This window comes from Engystomops pustulosus, chromosome 8, assembly GCF_040894005.1.
Source record: "Engystomops pustulosus chromosome 8, aEngPut4.maternal, whole genome shotgun sequence".
Lineage (NCBI taxonomy): Eukaryota > Metazoa > Chordata > Amphibia > Anura > Leptodactylidae > Engystomops > Engystomops pustulosus.
Window position 1 is genome coordinate 81,600,745 of NC_092418.1, and position 12,087 is coordinate 81,612,831.

The 12,087-nt window shown below is 39.7% G+C and overlaps 1 protein-coding gene across 3 annotated transcripts; it reads left to right on the forward strand.

Annotated features, from left to right (window-relative positions):
- Window positions 1-440: 440 nt before the first annotated feature.
- Window positions 441-10,100, forward strand: LOC140075474 (uncharacterized). 3 transcript variants are annotated; one of them, XM_072121478.1, is made up of 7 exons: window positions 2,183-2,252; window positions 2,977-3,125; window positions 4,126-4,236; window positions 5,632-5,733; window positions 6,203-6,248; window positions 8,380-8,433; window positions 9,843-10,100. In XM_072121478.1, exons 1-7 carry the CDS (start codon window positions 2,198-2,200, stop codon window positions 9,905-9,907), a joined length of 582 nt encoding a protein of 193 aa, XP_071977579.1. In that variant the 5' UTR covers window positions 2,183-2,197; the 3' UTR covers window positions 9,908-10,100. The 3 variants fall into 3 exon arrangements, with proteins under 3 accessions (XP_071977578.1, XP_071977577.1, XP_071977579.1); XM_072121477.1 differs by lacking the exons at window positions 2,183-2,252; window positions 8,380-8,433; window positions 9,843-10,100 and adding exons at window positions 441-535; window positions 8,024-8,196; XM_072121476.1 differs by lacking the exons at window positions 8,380-8,433; window positions 9,843-10,100 and adding an exon at window positions 8,024-8,196 and having other exon boundaries at window positions 2,166-2,252.
- The last annotated feature ends 1,987 nt before the right edge of the window (window positions 10,101-12,087 follow it).

Consider the following 12,087-nt stretch of genomic DNA (forward strand, 5'->3'; position numbering starts at 1 on the left):
TAACATATTTATATTCATGTACATGAAGTTATACTGCACTGGATATCGTTATATCTGGTTTATAGGTTTGTCTATATGCAAGTATTATGTCACTTAATACTACTATCATTATTATTGTCTAATATCTGCACATATATTTTAGAACTTCTTTGTTAAATAATTTAATAGATTTACATTGATTGTTCAACATTGCAGTAAAGATGTTTATACCAGAGTATGATATTACACAAGGAACTGGTAAATTATACTATATAATAGGTTTATCAATTTAACAAATGACTTTTCACGTGTGTAGAATAGAATTATTTACACGGTTGCTTAAAAATATAAAAACCTTAAAAAAATTACATCACACAATTTCTAGTAAATCTGTCTCTACATTTCCAAGAAATCTCTCAAATATGTTAATAATTTACCTGCAGTATTGATATAAAAGCATCTGATTGGGACAATAATCTCAGTTGGGGTTGGATCGCAAGGACGAGAATGATGCTCCTTCATATACTCTTGTTGGTGGCGTTTTCCTGCTGTTCAGGTAAAATTTTAAACTACTTGAAATCTCAAATTTCTTTATAATGAGAGTATAATTTTTTCTCTTTATTGTACCAAAATATATATCTGAATATAGAGTGGTACAGAAAGTATTTAGACCCTTTCACTCTTCGTTTCGTTGCAGCCAATTGGTAAGATCAAAAAAGTAATTTTTTTGCTCATTAATGTACACTCTGCAACCCATCTTGACAGCAAATAACAGAAAATTAGATATTTTTTGCTAACAAAAAACTGAAGTATCACATGGTGATAAGTATTCAGATTTTGCTCAGTATTGAGTAGAAGCAGCTCTGGAGCTAGTACAAACATGAGTCTTCTTGGGAATGATGCAACACGTTTTCTCCCCAAGATTTGGGGATCCTCTGCCTCTTCTTTGCAGATCCTCTCCACTTCCCTCAGGTTGGATGGTGAACATTGTTGGAATCCATTTTCAAGTCTCTACAGAGATGCTAAATGTGGTTTAGGTCAGGGCTCTGGCTGGGGCAGTCAGGAATGGTCACAGAGATGTTCTGAATCCTCTGCTTTGTTATTTTAGCTGTGTGCTTAACGTCATTGTCTTGTGTTGGAAGGTGAACCTTTGGCCCAGTCTGAGATCCAGAGCTCTGGAAGTGCTTTTCATCCAGGACATCTCTGTAATTGACCACATTCATCTTTCCTTCAGTTGTCCTGTCCCTGCCCCATAGCATGATGCTGCCAACACCATGTGTCACTATTGGGATTGTATTTGGCAGGTGAAGAGCAGTGCCTGGTTTTTTCCACACATACTGCTTAGAATTAACAACGAAAAAATCAATCATCGTCTCATCAGACCAAAGAATCCTATTTCTCATAGGATGGAAGTCCTTTGTGTGTTTTTCTGAAAGGTGTATGCAGGTTTTTATATGTCTTGCAGAAAGGAGAGGCTTCCGATGGCAGACTCTGCCATCTCCCTACTTCATCTCTGGAGCTCAGCCACAGTGATCTTGTGAAAGAGTAGAACCATCTCAAGAAGGATCAGAAGGAAATGGACAGCATGTGAGTTAAATATAATGGTCACAGCAAAGGTCTGAATACTTATGACCATGTGATATTTCAGTTTCTCATGTTTAATAAACTACCAAAAATAGCTACATTTCTGTTTCTTTTCTGTCCAGATGGGGTGCATAATCTAGATTAATGAGCAAAAAAATAGCTTTTTTGATATTACAAATTGGCTGCAGTGAAAGAAAGATGGAAAAATGTAAAGGGACCTGAATACTTTCCTTACCACTGCATGTTTGCATGGATTTATGGGGTCAAATTATTAAAGGGGTATTCCAGGAATCCGCATAATTCATATACAAATGGGTCCTTAAAATATAAGCTAATATGTAATTAGTTGTTATTTAAAATGTTGCTCCCGTTAGCAGAAAAATGCTGGTGACATAGACTGTAATGAAGAATTAAAATGCTACTGGCCCTTTAATCAGTCCGTTAATTTCCTCTGTGCGGTCCGTTGCAGAGCATACACAGGACAGAAGATGGCCGCTGGTCACATGTCCACATCACATGTCCTGCACCTGCCTGGGCAGATCATGTGATCACCACTATGTTTGGCTGTAGTTGGTTGGTTGCAGTGCATCCAGTATGGCCGGTGTTTTGGTGATGGCAGTTACACATCATTACTATGGTAACAGAGCAAGAAAACCTGATGGATCATCACTGGGAGCAGAGCATAAGAGGTAGGAGGAGTTACTGAGAACTAAAGGATCTTGGGACTTGTAGTTTCCAGCGGCAGCCATCTTGGTGATAACTTTAGAGAGGCCATAACATTTTGTGAATCATAAAATCAAACTATTTAAGCTCCATTTTTTGGCTAATGACATTAAGTTTTGTTACATTCATTTATTGTTAGCATTATGGGTTTTTGTATCAGGCGTTCATATTCCCGGAATACCCCTTTAAGCCTTTTCATAGGATTAGCTTGAAATACTAAAGTGCTAAACCAGTACATGGCACCATTACCCAGATTTGTGGAGAAGCCAATGCATTCATGTCAGTGCTGTGGTCTCTTAAATTTTTACTTTGGTGGTTCATGCCTGCTGCCTTCATGGTAGTGGTGGCGCATGGTACTGCAACCTTATCCCATTAAATTAAACAGGATAAAGCTGCAATACTGCTTAACATATCACTTGCCACATAAAATAGACAGGGACTGGTAATTTACTAAATTAGATAACTAGGAAGAGGAGGCAATAAAATAGTCCAGCTCAACACAATCTTTGCTCATGGAGTCTGCAATTGTCTAAAAAAAAGAGACAAATGTAGGTGCAGAGAATGAGACAATATAGACACATGAACCAGCCCCAAAGATACATACCATCCGAAGAAAGAGCAAAAACAAGCACACAAGAAAAGCCATATATAAAAAACAAACATGTGAGGTATTATTCTTTTAAATCTCAGGAAACCCATTAAGTAGTCCCAGGACCAGAGAAGAAATGGTCACCAGCTCATTGAATGTCACTATGGATACACTGAACCGACTGTCTGGGAGAAGAAACCTACTAAGATTGTTCAGTACTGGTGAAATAAATATCACACCCATGATAAAGGTAAAATTAATCTGACAGGATTATATTGTTTGTATAGATATAAATAATCGACATAGTTGTCATCTTTATTGGCAATATATATCATGCAGGGTCCTGCTTCATGGACCCAACCCTCTCTTAGGGACGGGACTCTGTGCACCATATAGATAGGATGCATGACATCCAGGAACTCCCTGTATCATATATGCTCAGAGTTCCCTCCCCAGGAGTGTTTTTTTAGGTCCATGAAGTAGGATTCTGCAGGATCTGTGGATCATGAACCAAACTTGTAAAGTATGAATCTGATCTAAGTGTGCCCTGGTGTGAAGCTGAAACCTTCCATATCTTGGTAGGTTTCAGCTACAGAGTTGTGAATACAGTGTTGGCTGTAAAACATAGGACTGTTACATGAATAGATAATACGATTTTCTTATAGTATATAGATGTGAGGGACCTTATCATATCTTTTATATTTGAGTATTGCTAAAATGTAGTTTTACTGTTTTCTGGACAACAGGAGTACAGTTGTGCATGGAAAACTTTGGAGGGGCACCACGCTAAAGCAGCACTGCAGCAAACTTATAGTTAGGATTGTAGTGTTCCCAGATCATAGTATCATATGGTTGAAAAAAGACACACGTCCATCAAATTCAACCAAGGAAGGGAAGGGATTGGATGAGGAAGGGACAATTCTATATAACATAACGATCAATGTTATTTAGGTGTAAAAAAGTCATCTAGGCCCTTATTGAAGCTCTCTGCTGTCCCTGCTGTGTTCAGGGCCTGAGGCAGGCTATTCCACACGTTCACAGTTCTTATAGTAAAAAAACCTGTCGCCTCTGGTGATTAAACCATGTTTTCTCCAGATAGAGACAGTGCCCCCTCAACTTTTGATTTGATTTAATCCAGATGTCTCCCTCAGAATACTCCCTTATTGCTAGAGGCAAGAGACTTCTTTTATAGATTGCTTTACAGTTCTGTAGTTCAGTAACTGATACTTAAATGTGTATTCTTTCTGTAGGCGAGAAATGATGCTTTCACAATAACATTACAATTCACAGTAAAAGAAACCACTTGCAAAAAGAAGGCTATCGACCTCTCACGATGTGCGTTTAAAGCTGGAAAAGAAACAGTAAGTGTTAAATAAAATTGTGTCACAGATTGTAACCTCCTCTGTGCACCATGAAGTATGAATACTTTTTGGTGAGTAGCAGATTAGTGCCTCAGCATTTAGTAGCTGTAAAATAAAGCTGGCACATTGATGAAACACCCAAAAATAGAAATATCTCAGAGCACAAGTGTTTAAACTCCTAGATGCCATGGTAATTTGCACCCACGCCATGTAAATGGGTTTCCAACAGTTAAATTCCATTCTATTGTTGTGCTGGCAACTCTAGGGGGGCGTAACTAAGAGAGGCTGGGCCCCATATCAGACTTCTGACTAGGGTCCCTTCCCACTTCACTATGACATATGCCACCATAACTAAATTATTGGGAACATTCTAGTTTTATAGCCCTCCTTATACTTGAGGCTGGGTTCATATCTTGTTTTTTGTATACGTCAGGAAAGCTTCCGATGTTTACGCGCAGAATATACATTGACATATACTGGTAGACGGAGGCATAGCTGTTGCCTCTGACTGTCCAGTATGCATTGTGGAAGCCTATTGCATCTCTCTTCAAGGCGTGCTGAGCTCTAGTCTGCTACCATAGACGGATCGTCTCCATGGTAAAGGAAAAAAAAGAAAAGGACAGGTAGAAACAGCAATAATATTTATAACCATACATCAGAGATAGTGGGGGAGATTTATCATCAAGTTTCTGAGGTAAAACTGTTGTAGTTTCCCATGGAAACCAATCAGAGCTCAGCTTTAATTTTATAAACAGCTGTGGGGAGATGAAAGCTGAGCTCTGATTGGTTGCCATGAGCAACTAGAACAGTTCTGCTCTAAGAGACTTATGAAAAATCTCCCCCAGTGTGTCTACCTTTACTCATACACACATATACACTTCTATATACATACATGTATACACTCTTATGCATACACACATGTATAAACTTCTATATACATGCACATATATACACTCTTACTCAAACACACACAGGTATACGCTTCTATATATACTTCTATCTGCTAGGTTCACAGAGGAGGCAGGCTGCAAGCTTTCTGGTCCTGCTGTGCTGCCATCCCTTGCCAGTTCTGTAGGATTCCCGCTCAGGCACCTGACTTCTCACACTTTTAATAGAATGGAGGATGTGCTGTGCAGTATCACATTTTATGCAGCACAACCACTCTTTTGATTGAGTGGAAACCTGGGTGCCTGGCCAGGCCCCCTGACCCTGTGGGTCCCATAGCAGTTTTTATGGAGGTAGTTACGCCCCTGCCCCACTCTCTGAAAGGAGCATTCATGCATTTCCATGGTATTCAAGGCATCAAAACCTTTGGAACTGGCATCATTAACTGTGCACTCAACTGTGCACTTTTTTTTACATTTTTAGCTAAGGTCTTTTTGTTTTGTGTTGTAGGAAGCACCCTGTTATGCCGAAACATTAATATTGGAAACAAATACTTGGAACTCAAATGTCCAGTGCAATCTGACAAGCTCTGGACCTGACAGCACTGAGATGGTAAGACAGAGTTGTGGGTTTTCAATAGAATTAGCACGTTATTTTTTTGAAGAGTAAACACATAAAATGTTTTATACTATAATAATAATAATAATATAATAATACTATATTGTATTTGTACTCTGAATGGTATGAGGTCACTTTTTTACTGATTGAGAGGAGGCGCCCTGTGTTGTCTTATCCAATCAGAGTGGAACATGTGATAGATAGATGTTCCATTGAGTAATACAACTGCTGGATACTCCCCTGACCGATTAATAGGGGGTATTGTGGTGTAGGGTTACCTACTTTATCAGCCAAGGGGGCTCTATATCTGCTCCTGAACATTATACTTTGGTTTGGCTGCTTGTTAGAAAGCTACAAGTGCAGAACAAAATCTTCCACGCACAATTACTTCTTGTTTTTAATGGCATAAAACTTCCAGGTTCACATATCTAATTCTTGCGTTTTTCTATTATGTTATCACAAGTTGTTCATGGTAAGAAAAAGGACTGATACAGAAAAGACTGATCGAGGTGAGTGGTAAATATCTGTAAACCTTATGGTATATTTGCATGGAGCAAGTAGCCTATTTCTACACGGCATGTGCATTTCTAAGACAGTAAAACCATCTGTTTGACCATTGTTTGTGGTCGGACTGAAAACTATATTTTCTCTAAAGTCCCAAATCTTTAAAAAGAAACAAAGATATGTATGATAAACTTATAAGCACCGTACAAAATGCTGGTTTTATGGGGTATGTAGACTGGTAAAATGGTATCAAATCTGCATATGCAAATACCATACAAAATTTTGCCATGTTGTAATCGCCGGTACACTGTTAACAAGTAAAACATGTTTCCAAGTAAAAACTTTGTGGCCAATGACTGCAAATCATGGCTAAAAAGCGTTTAGTGCCAGAGCCGGGACGAGCGATTTTAGTACCCTAGTCACACAACGTATTGGCTCTAACCCTATTCCTTATGTGAGTTAGTGACCTTGTTTGCATTCTATCCATTTGTCACTACAGCATCATTTTTGCATTTCCATTTTTTACTCCCCATCTCCCAAATGCCATACCCTTTTATCGTTCTATTTAAAAATTCAGCTGCACCATTTTCTTATGGACTTTACAGCTTTCACTGTTAAAGGGGTTATCTGGGTATAAAAAGCTATGCAAAGGGAGCTTCCGGTTGGCAAGGTGGCTGGCTCCTTCCATCCGTCCCTATCTCTCAGAGTTGTAAGCGCTGGGAGATGGTGTGGGATGGAAGCTTCTGGCCGGCCAGAAGCTCCCTGTGCGCCCTTGTAAACAAACCGGTGCACAGAGGAGATGGACCACGGATAACCCCTTTAAATTCTGTTTATTCTTTGGGTCACTATTATCACAGTTACAATATTTCTTACAGTTTTGAATATGTTTTAATACTTTTTATTATGGTGGAAACTTGTGTTTTGCCATACTGTAACACCTTTTTGATGCACAAGCTAATTTTTTCAATGATCTGAGCTTCTTAAAGTATGACATTTTGATCCTAGTTTTATGATTGCTATGGATGTAGGCTCCTAACTGTCATAAAAACAGATCACTGAAGCCTAATGAGATCATAAGGGATCCAAATTCCATCCAATATTTAATTGGTAGGATTGCGTTCAACCATGGTACTTACATGGTTAACACCTGAATACTACAACAGACATCTGCTTTGTATAAAGAGAGCTTAGCTTGTGTGCCAATTCCGAATGCAAAGTGAAGAAAATAATTATGTGATCCCTTTAACATTGAAAGATAATACAATCCAGAAAATCACATTGTACAATTTATATAAATTTATTTGGATTTTGCACTGCAAAATAAGTACAGGCGGTCCCCTACTTAAGAACACTCGACTTACAAACGACCCCTAGTTACAAACGTCCCTCTGGATATTGGTAATTTATTGTACTTAAGTTCTAGGCTACAATAATCAGCTATAACAGTTATCAAAGGTGTCTGTAATGAAGATTTATTGTTAATCCTGGTTCTTATGACAATCCAACATTTTTAAAATCCAATTGTCACAGAGGCCAAAAAAATTCTGGCTGGGAGTACAATGATAAAATATACAGTTCCGACTTACATACAAATTCAACTTAAGAACAAACCTACAGACCCTATCTTGTATGTTACCCGGGGACTGCCTGTATTTGATTCTACTGTAAAACAAGACTGTCAGATGTTTTTGTCGTTGATGGCTGAATGTTTTGGGTATTTGTCTTGCCACAGCCCATTATTAATGTCTAAATCTGCCCCTGTTCTTTGGGTCTTGTGCAGCATTTCTCTTCATCCAAACACAGCGGGGGTCATTTACTAAGGACCTGAATCGCGTTTTTACGGTGGGTTACCCAAATTTTGTGCCGATTTTCCCTGAATTGCACCGGGTTTTTGGTGCACATGATCTAAAATTTTTACATTCTATCTCTCAATGTTGAAATTAACTTACCCTTAAAAGTATAGACTATAGTCTTTGTCAGCTGGAAACCTTACAAAATCAGCCAGAGATTAAATAATTATTTCCTTCACTATATAAAAGCATTTGACAATAATAAGTAAATATTTGTACCCTACTCAGTCTGTGCCTTCAGTTTATTTACAGTGCCCACCCCCAACTAATTAAACTATTTCCACAGACTTTGAAAATAGATGGAGGGAATGGACTAAGATTTTCATGGAAGAACTCAAAGGTAAGTATCCATACTCCTCCTGCATGTTTTGAGTGGTGCCCTGCTCTTTGTCCGGGTCTACCTTAACTAACTAAATCTTTTAATAGACAAACATTTAATCCACATTTGTAACACATTTGTAACACCCCCCCCCCTTCATAGATATAAGCAATGCAAAGCACATTGCGGTACATTTATCATAAGTCTCTTTGAGCAGAACTGTTCTACTTGCCCATGGCAACCAATGAAAGCTCAGCTTTCATTTTCCCACAGCTGTTTATAAAATGAAAGCTGAACTCTGATTGGTTTCCATGGGCAACTAAAACATTTTTATCTCAGAAACTTGATGATTAATCACAAGCAGTTAAGTGTAAAAACATATGTCATCAGACAAAGGTTACTCCCATGGTTTTGAATTGCATTTCAAGACACAATTCAAATGCAGTGTGTGACGTGGCCTTAGGCCACATACATATGAACAGGTGCTCTTTGCAGGCCTTAAAAAGTGGAATGCAAAGATCCACTGGCACGTGTCCTGTCCTGACTGCTACTTCTGTGTATGAAGAGAAGATTGTAACTGCAATGGCAGATAGCTTCTGGTGTATTTGCCCATAGTCTGCCTCTAGTATTGGCTGTATGCTACTTTCAGGTGGCCTCTATGCACATTTGCCCAGTATACCCCCAATGTTGAATACATGATCAACCTGGTTTAACAATAAGGCCCGTTCCACACTTGCGTTGCAGAAGACGTCAGAGTATGATCAGGGTGTGATCAGGGTTTTTGTGTGAAAAACTTACATTTTTCATATCAGTTTTCAGTAAGAGTTTGTCCAGTGTCTTTGTTCAGTTTTTTTCAATGCAATTTCAATGCGTTTTTTACGCGCAGATAACGCACAGTGAAAAGCACTCAGGGCTGAGGTCTATCTTTTCTTTGGCAATTGATGCGTGAAAAACACATTGCACTTGCATTAGACTTGCATGAGTCTCAGAGTGCAATGCTTTTTTGATGCATCTCCATAGACTTGTATGGTGCGTTCTTTAACGCGCGTGACTTGCAAAAGTAGAGCATGTTGAGATTTAAATGCGTATTTAAAAAAAAGCCGTGTGTGTGTGTGAAAAAAATTCAAGTCTGAAAAAACCCATTGATTATAATGACTCAGAGTGCCATGCAAGTTCTGCGCATCAAAAGCACACGCAGAACATGCGCGTGAAAAAAGCAAGTGTGGAAGGGGCCTAAGAGGAAACAGTGTTTGCTGGAAGCCAATGCTCCCTGTATTGGCCTTAACAATTTAACATCGATCGGCTCCAAATACTTAACACAGGAGATCGATAATAAAATCCCTGAAACTTTCTTTCCCCTCCATGTATCCTGCTCCTCTTGTCTGATGTCGTGCATTCATTAACACTCATTTTTCTGCACTGCTTGTCAGAGAGGAAGCAGCAGAGAGAGAACCGACGTCGGGAAGAAGAGGAGAACAAAATCAAAATGGAATAGATGCTTACAATGTACATTCAAATATTAGACTGATCATATCAAATATCCCATAATTGTTCTCATCTTTCTAACATGAATGGATTGTGCATGATATGGTAGGAAATTGTTGGTGAAATTGGATGAAAAGGAAAAGTACCCATGCAGTAATTTTCCAAAAATGGTGAAATAAAATACAGATATGTCAATATTGAAATGTGTGAAATTATTCATCAAGGAGACAGCTATAAGCATTGCCCGGCCTCCTACAAGAGAATCTGCTGGCTCCAAACCTAATCATACAATTGCAGTAACTTTCTTACATAGGTATCAATGCTGCTCTGTTATTCAACATGGATAAGGGAAACATTGACAAGTGAAATAGTTTACAGGACTGTCCCTAAAAAACAAGCCCTCATATGGTTATGTCAATGTTATATCAAAAGTTGTACTGGGAATAAAAAAATAAAATGGAATGAAAAACAATGGAAGCTGACTGATATTGGGCTCAGCATTGATCACAACTGCGGCCTCAGCAGACAGAACTCTCTATGGCACGGTTGGCACAATGGATACAATTTCTCTTGGCTCTCTGGGACATCAAAGTAGCTTGCTCAAAGAATACTGACAACTTTACAAAATATTGGCTGAAGCCATATGACATTCAGAAGGCAGACTTGGCTCGATGACCCTGCATGAATGACACGGCACATTCTGAGAGTTGTCTCACACCTTGGAAGGTTAGTCAGTGATGATGGTACTGTGCTGATCCAAAACAAATAGACATGGTATCCAGTAATTCACAAGTGATGTATCTTCCTCATAAGGTACAGATAATCAAGACAACTATATCCAAAATTTACTTGGCTGTAGCTTTCCCAAATGTTTTCAGATTTGGTTTGGGTCACAATCTATTCAGTGCAAACCAATGTTGCTTCAATTGTCCTGAAAAGTTTTATATAACTCACGCTAGTCAGTCATAACACAGGTCCTATCATGTGTTGTACAGTTTTTCCATTTACCCTCTAATGTCAGAACAATGGTTTGATATTGATTCAGATCATATCATGTATCCACACCAAGCTGCATAGAATGTATTGTATAAGGTGAATTTTGTGTGTTGAGTTTAAACTTAACTTTTAACAAAGAAAACACACAAGAATACCACAACGTCTATGATGCCTCAGATACACACCGCAGTTGTAGGTAGCTTTTATAGTTTCTGTTAACGGGAACCTGACATCACTCACTCATAGCCCATGGAATGTTTTGTCAGTGTTTCCACAGTGTCCTGTGGAAGGGGGGCAATTCAAATGGCTCAAATCGTCTTGGAGGGCCTGACAAAGGGGCGTGGCTTTAATTATACAACGGTTCAGGGCGGGCGGCTGGGTATTAGTAACGGCTTTAGTAGACCAGCTGGTCTGAGGCTAAATGGCTTATTACGAGCACAGGAAGTGCAGGAGCCCACAAAATCCTGTACATCTTTGACCAGATCAGCCCACCAATAGAAACAGGAAATGAGGGCTACAGAGCATTGCACCCCAGGGTGCCCAGCCACACAAGAGCAATGTCCCCAAGTCAATATCCTCTTTTGAAGTGCAGGTCGGACATAGGTCTTGCCAGGAGGAACCTGCCGAAGATCCACTGGAGCATGGAGAAGCTGATAAATACACTACTTGCAATTAAGGGCGCTGTCCCACGTTGCGTTTGCAAATGCAGACAAAGCCGCGCCCACCGGGGCGGGCCGCGGCCCGATGGCATCGGTGTTTCTATGGAAACACCTGCATTCGGGGACGAGACGCCGGTGTTTTGCATTAAATTAACGCAAAACACCGGCGGTTCGTTCCCGATTGCAGGCGTTTCCACAGACAGGATTGGGCCGGGGCCCGCCCCAGTGGGCGCGGCTTTGTCTGCGTTTGCAAAAGAAACGTGGGACAGCGCCCTAAACCGGGTTCTTTGGAGGCATTTTGAGGTGAACACACTGAAGCTGCAAGTGTGAATAGCATCTAACCAGTGGATCCTTTTTCCTTGGCTTTGCTTTGGGTAGGAATCCACAGACGAGCACAGCCTAGCTATTCGCACTGAGAGACCCAGCAGTCAGTAGTGTTTCTCCATACTGAACAGAGAAGATTGACAATCCCTACCCTTTTGTGCTATATATTGTGCTATATTTGATTCACTTCGAAGGAACGTTGAGAGCAAAA